The 16,768-nt window shown below is 43.9% G+C and overlaps 3 protein-coding genes across 3 annotated transcripts; all 3 read left to right on the top strand.

Moving 5' to 3' along the window:
* Positions 1 to 444: 444 nt before the first annotated feature.
* On the top strand, positions 445 to 1,035 carry HD556DRAFT_1309157 (uncharacterized protein; the record flags this gene model as incomplete). The annotated part of the gene is made up of 1 exon (XM_041300242.1): positions 445 to 1,035. One exon carries the CDS (start codon positions 445 to 447, stop codon positions 1,033 to 1,035), a length of 591 nt encoding a protein of 196 aa, XP_041159188.1.
* A 4,692-nt stretch (positions 1,036 to 5,727) lies between these two features.
* HD556DRAFT_1309156 (uncharacterized protein) lies at positions 5,728 to 6,237 on the top strand (the record flags this gene model as incomplete). Its single annotated transcript, XM_041300241.1, has 3 exons — positions 5,728 to 5,784; positions 5,831 to 5,944; positions 5,980 to 6,237. 3 exons carry the CDS (start codon positions 5,728 to 5,730, stop codon positions 6,235 to 6,237), a joined length of 429 nt encoding a protein of 142 aa, XP_041159187.1.
* A 1,251-nt stretch (positions 6,238 to 7,488) lies between these two features.
* Positions 7,489 to 8,313, top strand: HD556DRAFT_1444287 (uncharacterized protein; the record flags this gene model as incomplete). The annotated part of the gene is made up of 3 exons (XM_041306758.1): positions 7,489 to 7,651; positions 7,713 to 8,132; positions 8,243 to 8,313. The coding sequence occupies 3 exons, from the start codon at positions 7,489 to 7,491 to the stop codon at positions 8,311 to 8,313; spliced, it is 654 nt and encodes a 217-aa protein (XP_041159186.1).
* Positions 8,314 to 16,768: the final 8,455 nt, after the last annotated feature.

Genomic DNA, 16,768 nt, shown 5'->3' with positions numbered 1-16,768 from the left:
ATCCACATTCCAAACGACAACCAACTCTTCCCTGGACGCCTGGACACGCAGGTGGTGGACCTGGATAACAAGCGAGAGGGTGAATGGTTAGTGGATCGCGTCCTCTCGCACCATGGGGCAGGGCAGAACACCACGTTCGAGGTAAAGTGGCAAGCCGGGGACATCACCTGGTTGCCATACGGGCAAGTGTGCCATTTGGATGCCTTAGGCGAGTACCTGGACTCCTTCGGCTACGCTAATATCTCTGAGTTGACAGAGGGGCAAGGGACTCCACCTGGCGACGACCTGACAAGTTATATTGGGGTCATGTCACTAGGAGGAAATAATATAAAGTCAGTACCCGTCCCTACACCACCAGAACAACCCACCTCGTCCTTCATCCCATCATCAGCACTCTCACCATCCTTCTCGTGGTCCGAAGAGACCGAGCTATCGCTATTCACCATGACTGTCCCCCAAGATGAGGGAGACTTGCTGTACTTTGTGGGGCACGGACACGATGTTCTCATTCGCAACCCTGAAAACCCCGACGAGGCCCACCTCATCACATGCGACCAGCTCAAACTGTTCGTAGCCTACTCTCACATCCTTCGTAACAAAGGACCTCGCTCCCGTCCCCCCGGCCCTCTGGGGTACGAGTTCTTTGCGCAGGCCTTCAACAGCGAGGGCCTGCACTCATCAGCCTCGTACTTAGACGAGCACGGCACCGTCGTTAGCGCCGGCTCCTCAATTGAGGCATTGGATATCATTGGGGACGACAATAAAGACGATACCACTGTTTCCTCCACTCGCATGGCACAAATGGAGAAGATGGTCTGGCACACGGCATTGAGTGCCACCCATCAGCGAGAGAAGATGGAGATGCGTCGGGCAGGACAGCGAAAGGAGAAGAACTTTGGGCGCAAGCAGGCGCAGAAGTTACAAAAGAAGGGATTGGGGAGGATTCGGAAGGAGACCAACCTGCCCACTACATACCCCGTCGTGGGTACATCTTCTGGCCCAGTCATCGAAGAGACCATGGCCACTGAGGACTGATATCCCACCACCAAAAGAGTCAAGGGAGACAGACGTCTCCCTGGAGGGAGAGATGTAACGGTTACGCCCTACTTCAGCTCCCGGTTATCTGTTCCTAGTTGATATTGTTTCTGTCTGACTCCATTCTCCCTTCTACTTACCGGTTTCATAGTTATCTGGCTTGTGTCGGCCGAGCCCTGCATTACCCGCATTGTTTCCTATCCTTCCCGTTTAGATACTGCACAACATCGGCCGTTCAGTAGACCTTAAGTATCGCACATAGTCGTAGTATTAGAGCAGAGTTGTTTGAACCCCCAAATTGGAGACTTTGATCCTGTCACTTATGTTCGAACTCTCTCCTCTCTTTGTGCCGTTGCCTTCGAGCCTTATCCGCTAAATAGCCAACATCACACAGGACCACCGCACTCTATGATTATGGAAAGCCGGACACTCGTGCTTAAAGTTGCCGTTGTCCGGTTCTGAACCCACCGAACCAGTTCTGAACCCCACTAAGGACTGGTTATGATGGGAGAGGACTGTATGTGTCGAGACATGAATTACCGTATTAATACTGTGTCAGGGTGTGCTCCTTCCTGAGCTTTTCGTCATTTATTACCTTTGCAAAGTTCATATTGCATAACATCTTCGTATCAAGCTATGTAAGGGCACAAATTCCGTATCGCAAAGTGCAAATTGCACATCACAAACACAAACTTTTTTTTTTGCATCACTGAGTGCAACCTTTGTTTTGTGAAGTCCATCCATTATGTCATTGCAACTTGTGCAAGCTATGAAGGTCATGCCGCACGGCACCCCCAAAGCAACATAAATTGTTGGGGCCAAATTTCTGTTGTCCCACCCTTCTTTCTCTCTGCCCTTCTTTCTCCCCACCATATTCATCAGGGACACGAAATCAAGGTAATTCCAGGGAATTCCATGGAATTCTGCTGAAATAAAAGTAAATGAGATTATTCAACTGTGGCTGGAATTCCATTGATTTTCCATTCATTATCATAAATTATCTTGAATTCAGTCAACATCAAGATACACGAATATCAATTACATCATAATTAAACAAAAATAAGTACCACCATTGAAAGACGTCAAAAAGACCAGCAGACTCAAACAAAGCATTGGTATGTACAAATGACTCATCAGATAGAAGTGACTCACTCTTGAAACAATGTGCCATATTCAAAGCTTGATTAATATTCACTCATTGCATCAAGATCAAGATAGTTGCAAGTGTCCAATGAGCTGGTGGGGCCAAACTCTCTACTGTGCTAATGTTGAATTAGTTAGAGTGCATGACAACAACAAATAGTGTGCAAACAAGACATATGATACCTGACACTTACTGGGCTGTGTAGATCACAGTAGCCCAGTATGGACCTGGAAAGAGGGCTCATATGTAAGTTGGCAACTTGGCAGCAAGAGCATAGGAACACCCACCTGACTTCCTGAATTTGCTGACCCTGAAACAATTGCAGGTAGTGATGTGCATGGCCTGGCTTTAGGCCGTGAGCCGGCCAAAGCCAGGCCTAATTAGGCCAAGCTGAACCAGGCCAAAGTCATGGCCCATGGCTTGGCTTGGGTTGTTGAAAAGCCGGAGCCAGCGGCTTTGTGTCTAATAGCAGTATCAACCCTCATCTCAACAACCATGCAATGATCTGCACTGATAATATCTTGTAGTCATCATCAGACCTAATCCTTGTAAGCTATGATGTTTCTTTTAGGTATGTTGCACATGTAGACTCAACTCTGGATGGGGGACTGATGTGTTCTTTGTCTTTAGCTTCATTCCAACCACAATCACAGCAGGGAGGGTACTCCCACTCAGTCTTGGTCCACTACTGCCTCTCTTGCATTCTCTTCAAATGACTCCCTGAGCTTCTCCAACCATGCTACCGTCCATTCATCAAAACATCATCACAAGTCATTATCACATTTCTCTCCTGGACTCTCAACCTGTTGCCTTTTTGGCATCAATCAACTCATGTGTGGAGTCTTCTTTGTTGGCAGTAGTGATGTTCTGGCCCAGCTTGGCTGCCCTGGCTTCAGACAGCTTAGGTTTTCAGAAATCACAAGCCGAGCCAAAGCCCTTGACAATGGCTTGGCCCTGGCCTGGCCTGACCTGAGCCGCAGCCTGAGTACAAAAATGAGTAGGCAAATGAAACCAATGATTAGTAGGTAGATAGAACAAAAATCAAATGATATCTATGTCATCCAGTAGATGAATGACATAACCTACACTGTGTACACCCCACAATGTTATCGAGTAGTTCCACCATATTCCTAGGCAACTGCATGGGTATACCCCCGGGTATCAGCAGTGAAACCCGTACCCGTACCCGCAGATATACCCATACCCCAACTGCGGGTACGGGTTTTGCAATGGGTATCTGCAAAACAGACCTGTGGTATGACCCGTGGAGGGTATACCTGTGGGTATCTATGAATTATACCTATGAAATAACAAATGTAATAGTGTCAGTTGTACTATGAATACTGTCCCATCCATCATCCATGGCTTCGTCTTCCCCCATAACATCTGGGAGCTTTGATACCTGAATCATGTCCTCAGACTCGACGAGGCCAAACTCACTCCATAGGCCAAGACAAAGAAGCACGTGTGTTGACTGCACCGATAGACGACTTCTGATGTGCGACAGGATGAGACGTCCACGACTGAACAGCCGTTCGACATCAACAGATGTTGCTGTGGGCAAATGTAAAGTTACAGCGTGTCAAAAAAGCTAGTTACATACCAGGGATGGTCAGGTAGTCAATAGCCATGTGTGAAAGTCGGGGGAAAGACTTCCGACATTCATACCACCAAGCGATAGGGTTAGGGACATGTTCCACATCCATATTGAGGTACTGGTCAAGTTCGGAGCTTGAGTTAACAGATTTTGGGGGTGCAAGCACTGGGAGGTTGTCAAAGATATTGCTGCTCTAAGAATTATTTGATACAGATACCAAATAAAAATCAAACAAAACATACCGTTTGCACATTGTCATTTGACTCCAAGATATTGTCCTCACATCCCACATCGGAGTCGTCGACGATTGCCAAGTACGAACATTCGAATTTGTCATGCACAAGTCTCTCCACGGTTTTGATCCAGTCATCTTCCCATCGCGCAGCCTTGAAGTATGTTAGTTTGTGCTGTGGATGTAAGACTAGAGTTATATAAATGTTAGTAATTTTTCGAAGACCGAGATTGAACAGTACATACCCATTGAGATTCAATATGTCAGAGACTTGTCGGTGAGCTCGTAATAGCGGTTGAGGGTGTTCTTGGCCAGCTGAACTGCTGAATGAATCAAGGGCATGTATATTTTGTTGCGGGAGTATGACATTAGCATATTGTTGACGTGATCCATTGCTGGGATCACTGTCACAAGGTTGGGTGTTGTGCGTGAAAAGTACAGTGTTGCGTCCTTTAGAATCTAACAGATACAAATAAACAATGTCAGCACGCAGTTGTGACAAAACAGGAATGCACTAACCTTAAGTACATCTCACAGCTGTTCTAATATAACCCACTCATGATCCTCCAACTCAAACTTCCGCAAACCCAAGTCCTGCTGTTGGGTAACAGCATCCACGTCTCCTCGATGCTTAAGGGCATAATTCAACATGTCGAAGGTCAAATTCCATCAAGTTGCCACATCGCGTTGTAGTCCTTGTAGTCCTTGTAGCCTTGTAGAGGCTATTTTTGCAGTGTTCCTCTGGTCCTAGCGCAGCGCGCGCTATCACTACCATGGCGCGCATCCTTCCTATCGTCAGCCAACGGCCATGGCTCACGCATGCGCTTCGGTTCGCATCCGCTTTTTGTTGGTTCTGTCATGCATCCTTCCTCCGTCCTATCCATGTCCTCCGCTTGTCCATTGGTGCGTATTTTAACTCATTCACGTTAGACTGATTATATTTCCGAAGGTGATATCGCGTATGTTTCGCCACTTGCATTATGGACCCTTAATACATATTACCGCTATCTTCTCAGTTCCGAACAGCGCTAGGCGCATCAGCAAAACCCTGAGTGGCTGTACGGCACTGTGCAGTGCCGCACAGTGCCGTACAGCCACTCAGGGTTCACAGCAAAGTCCCCCCATGCACAGCCGAGTCACAATGCTACACAGTGTGTGTGTCACACTGCGTGACTGGACCCGGTTACCCAATATGGCACAGTGCGGGTAGCACTGCACAGCACTAGGCAGCTGCACAACACGACCATGCTGTACAATGTTATATAGCAATGTATGGGTTCAAGTACACTATCTCACATGATAGAATACTATCACCACTGACTCAATCACACTTGGACCGTACTAGTGAGAAACAAACACAATTCAATTAGACATGGACACTGCAAAAATGGTCATAGTACTACTATGCGAAGTAAAGTGAAAAGCAGGGCTAAAGATAATAGTAGTACAACTAATCAAGATCAACCTCCCATTCAGAACCGCCATCACTGTCTTCATTGCTCATAGTGACATCGTTCCTATGTGATGGTCAATAATAGTACTAGTACTAGTAAGACAAATCAAACAGACTTACATGCCGGTCTGTGCCCAAGACTGAAGCATCTTGTGGAGCTTCAGACCATGATACTTGTCATCGCTAACACATTTGAATAGGCCAGCGATTTTCTTGTAGATGATCTCCGAATCTATAATGTTTGTTTGCTTTGTGTTTGCTTGACCATGCCTGGAATAGATGTCGAGAACATTTCGAACCTTGGGGAAAATCAGTTGATTACTGTGAGCATACTAGTACTACCTGTATATTCATGATTGTTGCAATCAGGATGATAGCGTTGTCCGGAATAGTCTTTCAAAAGGCAGGGAATTGACGCAAAGACTTCGAGCTACTATCATAGAAAACTCGAAGGCAAATAGAGCGGAGCGCATTATGCGCGAAGTTAGATGAATGACCCTGCCACTTGGTTAGCATAGGGTACCAAACCCAACAATTTTGCAGAATATGCATCAAAAATGCCCTCTCCCACTGCAGCCAGAAATCCCACTGCAGCAGAAAAGCAAGCCATGATCAAGTGGATCAAAGAGGATGTGCAAATGAAAGGAATTATTTGCAGAAAACTTTCGGCCGTCATCCAAGGACTCCTGGACGAGTCGTCCACTGCTCAAGAGCAATGGGACATCCTTGCCATGAATTTTGGACACCTAGACATGAGTTCTCAATTTGAGTTATGAGCACAGCTCTTCACTGAAAAGCTCAAAGATGTGGATGATGTATCACACTATATCAGTGTCTTTGAACATGTGAGACGATGGTTTGCCAAAATGGTAATTACCTTCACTGATGGAGAAGCAGTCTTTCTTCTTCTGCAGGGACTGCTGCAAACCCCAGAATGGATGATCTTTAAATGCATGACCATAGCATTATACAGCTCCTCCTCCCTTCTTGCAGCGAGTTCCACCAGCACAACAGTTGCAGCTCCAGCAATGACATTTATGACTGTCACATCCCACCTCTCGGAAGAAGCCAACAGGATCTGAGGGGAAGACAAGTTCTTAGGGCCTGGTTCTGAGTATGCTAACACCGTGTCAGACTCAAAGGCAAATCATAGAACCAGGATCTGCATGCACAAGTCAAATCCTAAGGGAGTCGCATGCAACAACTCGGCCTGCGCAGGCTTGCCACGGTCACTAACTCATGACTGTGAGCACTGTTTTCAACCGGGTGAAGGAATAGAAGAAAAAGGAGGCAATGTGTTATATCCTGCATTCCAGACCCAGACCAATCACACACTCATTTCTGGATGTCCAGATCCGACCCGCTTCTTACTTCCGTTTTCCTTCTCATTTCGTATGTCCTGTTTTGGTTAGTTCCTTTTACTGGTCCTCTGGTTATTTACATATCCAACTATATTCATTTATCCAGACCTTGTTTCATTTCTGACTTCATTCTGTTATGTTCATTATACTATTGATAAGCTTTCCACATGCTTTGTACATAGCCTTGCACTGCACTGACTGAACTTCCGTTATGTTTCTGTAGTATAAAAACCCTGTAAATTCTCTGTACATCCTCAGTTCGAATATCATATTAGATTCTGCTCATTCCTGCTTCCGTCCAACTTGAGTTTCTCCTCTCATTGTCTTCCGATAGTCTTAGGATTGATTCCTATTGACTTAAACACCTCTGCCTCTCCCTTCGGTAGTCTTCCGCTGTTCCTTTCTAGTTTGGACATTGTCTGGATTAGTCTTCTATCTTGTTTCCGAATGTCCGCCGTAATTCCTGTGCTTTGGATGACATCCTATAGCCTTTGGAAGTTGAGGGCATGTACTTGGGTAAGGGGCGCAGTGTACAAGCTTAAGCCGAGCCCTTTGGATCCGAACCTTTGAGCATGTTCTTAACACAATGCTTGCACCAAAAGGCCTTTCAAGAAGATCACTGCTGCTGCCACACCAAATGTGTCGACATCCCCTGCAAACACCAACATGTCTTCCCCATCCACTCAGCCTACCTCGGATTTGGCATGCACTGTTATTGAGGAGGTTCACAATGATTCCTTGCTGGACGCAGATGACATGGCCTGTATCATAAGTCAGTCGATGTCCACAATCCTTGACTCTGGCACGACCTCCACCTTAATCACTGGCTGTGAGTTCTTCTGGACTTATGCGGACGACTCTCACATAACTGTGAAGATGGCGAATTACAGACATCTTCCAACTTCGGGTCGCAGATCTCATGATCAGAGGCAAGACACATCACCTGTGCCTTACCAATTGTCTCCATGCTCCTGGTGCCATGATCAACCTCCTATCTGTCAGTTATATGGTGGAGAAAGGCTGGGTGGTCAGCTTCTTATCTGCTGCCGCACACTGTCAACTTACCTTCTGGGGAACACCTATCGGGGAGATTCCCATGACTGGGAAGTTAGTCTTCCTTGACTTATGGTTTGTTTGTCCAGAAGACGCCTCTCCTTCATTGCCTCAGGAGCTCTCAGTGTTTGCGCATGTTCCCATCACATGGGATCTTTGGCATGCGTGCATGGGCCACCCAGGTGGTGATGCTGTCAAGCAACTTCCTCTTATAGCCAAAGATGTCACAGTCACACACACCATGCCTCTGCAGCATTGTGAGTCCTGCATTATCGCCAAACATCCTCATTGGCTGTACCTTCCTTCCACTGAACCAAGAGCAAAGCAAATGCTCGATCTCATCCATTCTGACCTGTGACCTTCCCAGTCATCACACCTCATGGCAAACTCCACTTTATTATCTTTCTCAATGACCACACCAATTCCCTCAACATCTGAATCAGCTCCTTGGCAGCAAAGATCAGGCTTTGGAGGCATGACAGATAATCTGTGCTCGTTGGGAGAGTCATGTTGGATGCACTGTGAAGGCTTTTAGGTCTGATAATGGAGGGGGGAGTTCATTGGTAATGACTTCACATGTGCCTTGCAGGACGCTGGCATAGAATGGCAACTCTTAGCACCTTATGCTCACCAACAAAACAGGAAAGCAGAGTGTGCCATTCGCACTTTGGAGGGCCGAATGTTTGCAATGCTGGAGACTGCCCATCTTCCAACAAACATGTGGGGTGAGGCAGTGCTAACTGCATATTACCTGTGGAACAGGTCCAAATCCAGTGCCTCCCGGTCACAGGCACCGCACCCTTCGAGCTCATCAATAGCTGTCAGCCTGACCTTTCCCATCTCTGCGTCTTCAGGGCATGCTGTTTTGCCTGCATCCTATCAGAGTTACAGTCTAAGCTAGGGCCCCACCCCCATCATGCTACTTTGTTGGTTACCCTGAGGGGACAAAAGTGTATCACCTTTGTGACCATCACACTGGGACATTCTTTGTTGCCCAGGATGTCATTTTTGATGAGAATATGCCCAGTATCTCTCTTTTTCAATCTGACTCTGACTCTGACTCTGATGGTGATCAGCCCACCTCCAGTCCACTCCCCACTCTCACTGTCGCCGTTAGTTCTCCTCATGCTCCTTCCTCTCCTCCCCTCATTCGCAGGTCAACTCATATGCGCATGCTCACAGACGCCGGTCACACATTTCAGGATGATATCACTGCATCTCGTGCCTGGCTTGAGGCCCTTCACAATGTATATCAGCATTGTGTGGTGGCTTCCTCGAGCGAGGGGGTGCCTGCAGTGGCAGATGCTCTATTGACAGACAAGGCTCTCCCAAGCAACCTGGAAGATATAGAACCCAATACTGATGTGCCTGAAGTATTCGCAAACATTGTCATTGAGGAGCAGGCAAACATTACAATTCACAGTGATTGCAAATGGAATCCATTGAGCGCAGATTACGACATGAAGATTCCTCTGGCTACTTACAAGGAAGCGATGCTATGTCCGGATCATGAGCACTGGCTCACGGCAATGAAGAAGGAGCTTGGGATCATGTCTGAGATGAAGGTCTACAGGGTCACTGCGCTGCCTAAGGGACAACAGGCAATTGGGAACCAATGGGTTTTGGAATTTAAGGAGGATGATAAGGGAGGACCAATTTACAAGGTTTCTCCCAAATTCCCGGAGTCGACTATGGCACCACTTTTGCCCCCATCATTAAAACTGCCTCCCTGCAACTTATGGCAGCACTCACCTGCAAATACGGCTAGAACCTTGATGTGTTTGACACCAAACAGGTGTTCTTGTGGGGAGTGTTGAAAGAAGAGTTGTACATGAGACAGCCAAAGGGCTTTGAGGAACTCATCAGGGAACTCTTATACCTCGCAGTGTGTACCCGCCCTGACATATCCTATGCAGTCAATTCCCTTGCTCAGCACAACTCAAATCCCTCACTCATGCATTTCACTGCCGCCAAACGTCTTCTTCGCTACCTCTATGGGACTCAGAATCTTCATCTCCATTATGGGAGTGCCCAGATGAATGAAGGTCTGCACGCTTATTGTGATGCTGACTGGGCGAGCTCTCTGGATAATTGACTGTCCATTTCTGGCTATGTCTGGTTCTTTGCTGGAGGAGTCATTGTGCATGTGTCCAAAATGCAGACCACCCACGCACTCTCGTCCACGGAGGTGGAATACATGGCTGTTATGCACATTATTCAGGAAGGACTCTGGCTGAAGTCTCTTCTCACTCAACTCCACATACCACTCAGCTTCCCCATCCTGATCCACATGGACAATACAGGAGCTATCTCTCTCTCCACTGAAGCTCGCAACCACATCCAGTCGAAACACATTGATATTTATTACCTCTTTATCTGCGAGCATATCGAAAAAGGGATGTTCTTACTTAATCTCACATGAACACCACAGACATTTTTACCAAAGCACTTGCATGTCCCCTCTTCGAGAGGCACTTGCCTGGCCTGCACCTGGTGTCTTGGTGAGGGGGTGTGTTGACATAAGCATCTTGATTACACATTCTTGATATATCATTTCTCTTCCTTCTTGCTATGTACTATACAGCACCATCACCACTCAGCCACAGATTCTCCATAGACCCATATGTACTTGCTTCACACCTTTTCCCACCTTAGCATTATTCTATTAACTCCCACTGAGGTGAGTATCTTGTATCGTGTACTTGACACATTCATTGACATGTAACATTACCTAGTCTTCTCTAGGTACATATTAATATAGTGTTGTTCTATTAACTCCTGCTGAGTCTTCTCTAGACTTCTACAGGAAGAAGGCAAGGAGGAGGATGAGACAAGCTGGAAGAGAGACATCGAGTAATGTGAATGTTTGAATTTATCTGAAAACAATTGACTTAACAATAAGATGATAACAGCGCATAATGAGCTACATATCTGAATCTCTAATATTATATCCTACCATTTGCAGACTTCATTGTCACGACTCATGAGTGATGAGATGGGTAAGAAGGTGGCTATTTCAGCCACCATCTGTGGTGATATGTTGTCACTGATGGTTTTGCTCAGATAATCAGGACAGAGGTAGCTGGGTGATGAGGACAGAGGTAGCTGGCTAATGAGGATGGAGAGAATAAGCTATGAAGTGAGAATATATGATTAGCAAAGTTAAAGGATAAATTAGTACTAGGTACTGCACAGTTGTAATATATTAAGCTAGCTTGTGGCTGATACACCTGGGCATAGCTACTACTGAGTGGTGAATACTAGAGTTAAGCATTGTGAATTTGCACTATGGATGACTAATGTGCAGTCAATGCAGATGGAACACTCAAAGATTCCTGTGACATTCACATTCAACACTAATCAGATAAATACATCCTAGTTTTGTTAAGATGAGAGTGAAGTGGGCCGCTTCTAGAGGCTACTGAGAGGCCAGAAGAGATCAGACTAGAGTCCAGAGTAAGTTGCCAATCTATTGAATGGTGTAGTAAAGTTGTACAGTACCTAGAGTCCAGAGTAAGTTGCCAAAGAGGCAGGGAGCACTGGACTCTGAGATATGGGCGACGTATGGTAAACAAATGTAAACAGACAAGCCACAATCAAAGAGTAAGTAATAACTCGACCTAGGGACGACCTAGGGAGGTCAGGAAGTCATGTAAATAGTAAGTAAAGTGTCAGGAATAATGCTATGAGCATGAAGGCACAATAAGACACATAAAAGACATAGAAATGCGTACTGTAGAGGTGAATGATCATATAACTAACAAGTTTCCCATCCTCAGCCGCATTGTGCTTGATTATTTGCTCATCCAAGGGTCCTTAGTACTATGTGAATGAGAATTTTCAGATGCAGGTCTTACAGACATAAAGTGGTATGTGAGATTGCTTCCTGAGAACTTTGGTGATATTCAGATAGTAAAAGCCTAAAGGCAAATACAAACAGAAATGAAGGTAGGGATGGACATGGGTATGAGTAACCCCTGGGGTAAGGGTACTTGAGGGTAGAGGTGTGGGTTTAGATCTGGAGACTCCTATACCCCTGATGGTATACTGTTATAATTATCAATACAAACCCAAGAGATAGTAACAGGATAGTTTTTGATACTTGGTGAGGATCTCCAGCTCCAACAATAGTATGCATACACATTTCTCTGTATCAATACTAATGCCAAGGCTAAAAAACAGCTTCTTAGTCAGTATGCATACATGCTTCTTTGTATTGCCAGCTATTCTATTCAGGATGTACTTTAATTCCTCCAATGCTTCTATGCTTCTTAGTATCAATTTCCCAAGAAGTAGCATGCTAAGTGTTCTGTTCCTTAGCCATCATATTGGAACCATGCCTTCTCTTATTTAAATATATTCTCTTCTCTAGATATATCATACACCATTGGTTTTCTGTTCCTATTTGGGACACACCTTTTCTCCTGTCTATATATATTGCATACCTTTGGCTTTCCATTCCTATTAGATAAACATGTACTGTTATATGATGCATTCCTGTAAGATTATTGGCCAACAAAATTTCATTAAGTTCTGGAACATCAACACAATGTCATGTGCTGTTGGCAAAATTTTTGTAAGTCCTAGATGTCTCAATACAGTGTCATGTGCTATAGATAGCCCAAATTTCACTAAGTCCTAGAATCATGATAGTCTAATGTATGTCTTTTCTTTTTGTTTTTTGGACAAGCGATGTATATTTGTAGCAACTGACTAAGTCTAGCTCTACAAGTACGTGCTATAGCAGTGTTCTAGGAACACCGTTCCGAGGGAAAATGCACTGATGCGCTCCTACTATATGGCGAGTGTGTGGGACTCTATGATTACCTGGGGGCCTTGTTTGTAGAGGGCCTGGGTGGTATGATATTTACTAAAACCTCAAGGGTGATGACCTAGTTTTTGTTGTGATTACGTCAGACCAAGTGGAGGTGACTAGGTTTTTGTATTTTTCTTTGCGTATGATTGTTTTTGCAGTGATTCTATCGGTTTGTAGTCTCTTATTTATCATTGTTATCCATCTTTTGGTTGTTGATTGCTCAGAGTGTTGTACTCTGTTTATTGTTCTGTTGCATCTCAGAACTCAGATTAGGTGAGCCGATGTAGGGAATGATTCCTGGCTAGCCTTGCAGAGACTGTTTTACCTAGTAGTATGTTTGCACCTTAGCTTACATAAAGAAAGTTATCTTTTTACCAGTTCTACTATGAGTCTGAGTATTCAGCAAGTTTTTATGATATTTCCTCTCCTCTGAGCCTTGAGCCTGGTCCAGAAACCCTTTAGGGTTGAATAGCAGCTAGGTTCTGCAAGACCCAACACATTGTTTAGGATATATCATCTGAATTGTTGTACCCACACCAATTCAGATATTAAGATCCTTAAGAGTCTTGTTATTCCTTTTTGTTTATTATTTTGTTGCTCTGCTGGGTTTTCTTTGGTTTGTCTGTTTAGTGGAATTGTATTGATGTTTCCGCAGCCCATTATGGTCCCTATTGTTACTTGGGGCCATTCACCATATTTCGCAGGCCAGAGGTTGCTTGCTAGGTTCCATATCATGGTGTGTGTGTTGTTTGGGCATTCTATCATGATATGTTCAAGAGTTTCGGTTTCTGCTTGGCAGTGTGAGCATTTCACTTGATGTTCATAGGTGGGGATGTTTGACCAGTATTCTCCGATGCAGTATGCTCCATGTATCACTTTGTAGAGGAATTGCTGTATTTTGTGTGGGAAGTCTTTGTTTCTGCACTCCTTCCAGATTGTTATATCTTCTTCCAGGTGTCCAGTTAAGGTTTGTATTGCATATCTTGTGATATCAAGGTTGTTTGTGGTCTTCCTTCTCGGTTTTGTTTTGATTTTTGTTTATATTCCTTTATATGCTATTGCTTGCATGATCTCTGACAGTGCTGCACCTTGTAGGTTGAATTCGTCTGGTATTGAGAGGTCAATCATATCTTCATCTGGGTTGTTCACTCCTTCATTTGCTAAATGGTCTGCTTGTTCATTACTATGGTGGCCGTTATGCCCTTTGACCCATATAAATGATGTTTGTGCTGATCTTTTTCTCAGGTGGTATGCAGTTGCCTTTAGGTATTCACTATTTTTGACATCTATCCATCCTCTGTTTTCCCATTCTGGTAGGTGTTTAGTTAGGCCTTCTATTGCATATTTAGAGTCTGTAATGAAAGTTATAGGGATATATGGTGCAGTTTGTTGTAGCGCTATGAGGATTGCTGTTATTTTGGCAATTTGGTTTGATTGTCTCTTGCCTGGGATCTTAATGGCTCAGTTGTTTGGGTGATCTTCATTTGCCCATATTCCGCTTCCACAATGTGCATCATTTTCCCTATTCTTGATGCATGAACCATCAGTATAGATTGTTAGTTTGTCTTGTACCAGATTTAAGCCTCTTATTGGTGCTTGCAGTCTGTGTGCTGGGGTAAGTGATATATGTTCTGGTTTCGTGAAAATTCTGAAACCTTCGGTTATATTAGATCTTATTGTAATTGTTGGATCAAATAGTAATTCTCTCATTCAGTGTTCATGAGCTTGATTATTCTTTTCTTTTCTGTGGTGAGTTAAAGATAAACCATCTTTTTTTTGGTTTTGATTTCATGTTAAATTTTGGGGCTAGCTTATTCAGGATTTCACTGGCTTTGTGCACAGTTGTGGGGGTTTTTGCATCCCTTAGTTCTGTCTCATTTGCAGTTAGGGCATGTGCAAGTTTTTCATGGGATATGGAGCAGGTCTCCTCTAAGGCGCGTTAGTTTTTTTCTACATTTTATCAAGTTTTTAATGTTTTGTACGTTATGTGTTTCTTGCAGGCATTTGTTTTCAGTTTTATGGTATGTTTTCTGGGGGGGCGCCTATGTTGTACCATGCCGGAAGCTGTTTTTTGATGTTTTTAGATATCTTGATCATGGCGAAGATGATGTTGTGTTTTTTGGCAGTTTTTATTATTTTAAAGGGATCTCAAGTTGGGTCCTCTGGTTGGTGGGTCCCAGTTTTGGAGAAAGGTATTGTCGACTCCCTTCCTGTTATTAATGTCTTTCATTTTCAAGTTGCTTATTAACAGGTCTATTACATAGGCCCAAGTTGGTCATGTTGGTGATATATTGAGGCATCATTTTACCTAAGTTATTTCTATTGCTTCATTTCTTGATTTAATGTCTAGTAGGTTGATTCCTCCGGCTTCTTTTGTTTGGTATAGTTGTTCTAGGTTTATAGGCGGGGAGCGTGTGTCGTTCCAGATGAAGTTCCTGGTGATTTTTATTAGCACTGACTCAATGTGTTTAGGCATCCCTTGTGCTTTTGCGAGGAACTGAGTCATTCCGCCAACTATCATCTGTATTATTAATCTTTTGCCGTCCAGGTTCAGGTGACTTTTGTTCCAGATTTTAAGTGCATTGTTTATTTTGTTTAGGATGGGTTTTCATGGCATTGCATCATCTGTTTTATTCCCGATCCATGCACCTAGTGATCGTATGTGGTGTCCATCAGGTGCGATTTTTATGTTGTTCTTGAGTGGTTGGTTACATTGATTTAATTTTCATGTAGAGATAACTTGTTCTCGGTGAGTCTTTGATCCTATGTGTAAGATTTCTGTTTTTTCTAGGTCAAATTTAGCCCCAGAGGCTGGGCACCATTTCGATAAAATTCTCTCTAAGTCGCTGTACTTATTGTCTTTGCTCAGGAATATTGTTGTGTTGTCAGTGTATATGTTGACTATTATTTTGTTTGTTATATTTGGGATGTTGTAACCTTGTAAGTGTTCTGAGTTCCTCAAGGTGCATGCTGAAGGTTCTATTGCTAGGTCAAATAGCGAGCAGGATAGTGGGTTGCCCTGTCTAATGCCTTTTGTCACTTTGAAAGGTGAGCTCATTACTCCGTTGATTGCGACCTTTGTGTAAGCATTATTGTATAGTGCTTTTATTGTTTTAATGAACATCAGCGGGAGGTTGAATAACTCTAGTGTTTCTATGAGGTAAGCATGGTTGATTCTATCATATGCTTTCTCCTTATTGAGTGCTATTAGGGCTCCGTCTTCCTCTGTTATATCGGCATATTCGATCATGACTTTAGCTAGTTGTATTGGGTTGAAGATTGATCTCTTCAGGATGAACCCACTCTGATCTGGGTGGACAAGGGTGTGTACCTCTTTTGCTAATTGCATTGCTAACACTTTCATGAAAATTTTGTAGTCTGTATTTAGGAGTGTAATAGGGCGATAGTTTTCTATCTCTACTCGGTCTTTTTTCTTATAGATCGGACACATCCATCCAAGGGAGAATTCTGTTTGTTTGTCGATGCTGTGTATTTGTATATTGTTTATTATTATTGTAAGTGTCTTGATTACATTGAAGCTTGGTTTTTTTTTGTTAATCCAATTTGTGCTTTTGATCTAGGCATTTCCATACTTCATATGGGATTCCATCTAGCCCTGCTGCACTACCTGCTTTTGATGCATAGAGGGCGGCATATATTTGGTGTTCATTGAGGAGGTTATGTAAAGGTGAGCGAGGGTTCTCGAGTTTTTGTTGTTGTGGTATTTCTCTCTTTACTTGTTCTATTGTTCTTTTTCTTATCTCTTCTGTTTCTGGTGACTGATTGCTTTTCTGTAGATCTTCATGATATTTTCATGCAATATCCACCATTTTGTTGGAGCATGTGGCAAAATGGTTCTTGTTTGGTATTCTCAATTTGTGTATTATGTCTCGAGGTCTTTTGATGCTGTTGATTTTTGACCAATATTTGCTTATAGTTTCTCCCTCTGCAGCCCATTTAGCTTGAGAGTGGAGTTGTAGATTTTTTTTCTAGGTGGTTGATTTCACTTTCAAGCCAGGCTTTGTGGCGTCTGGTGAGCTCATTTGTGTCCATGTCGTGGTTTTCTAGCATGGACTT

This window comes from Suillus plorans, assembly GCF_016647745.1.
Source record: "Suillus plorans strain S12 chromosome Unknown HD556scaffold_35, whole genome shotgun sequence".
NCBI lineage: Eukaryota > Fungi > Basidiomycota > Agaricomycetes > Boletales > Suillaceae > Suillus > Suillus plorans.
This window is presented reverse-complemented; position numbering and strand designations above follow the sequence as displayed.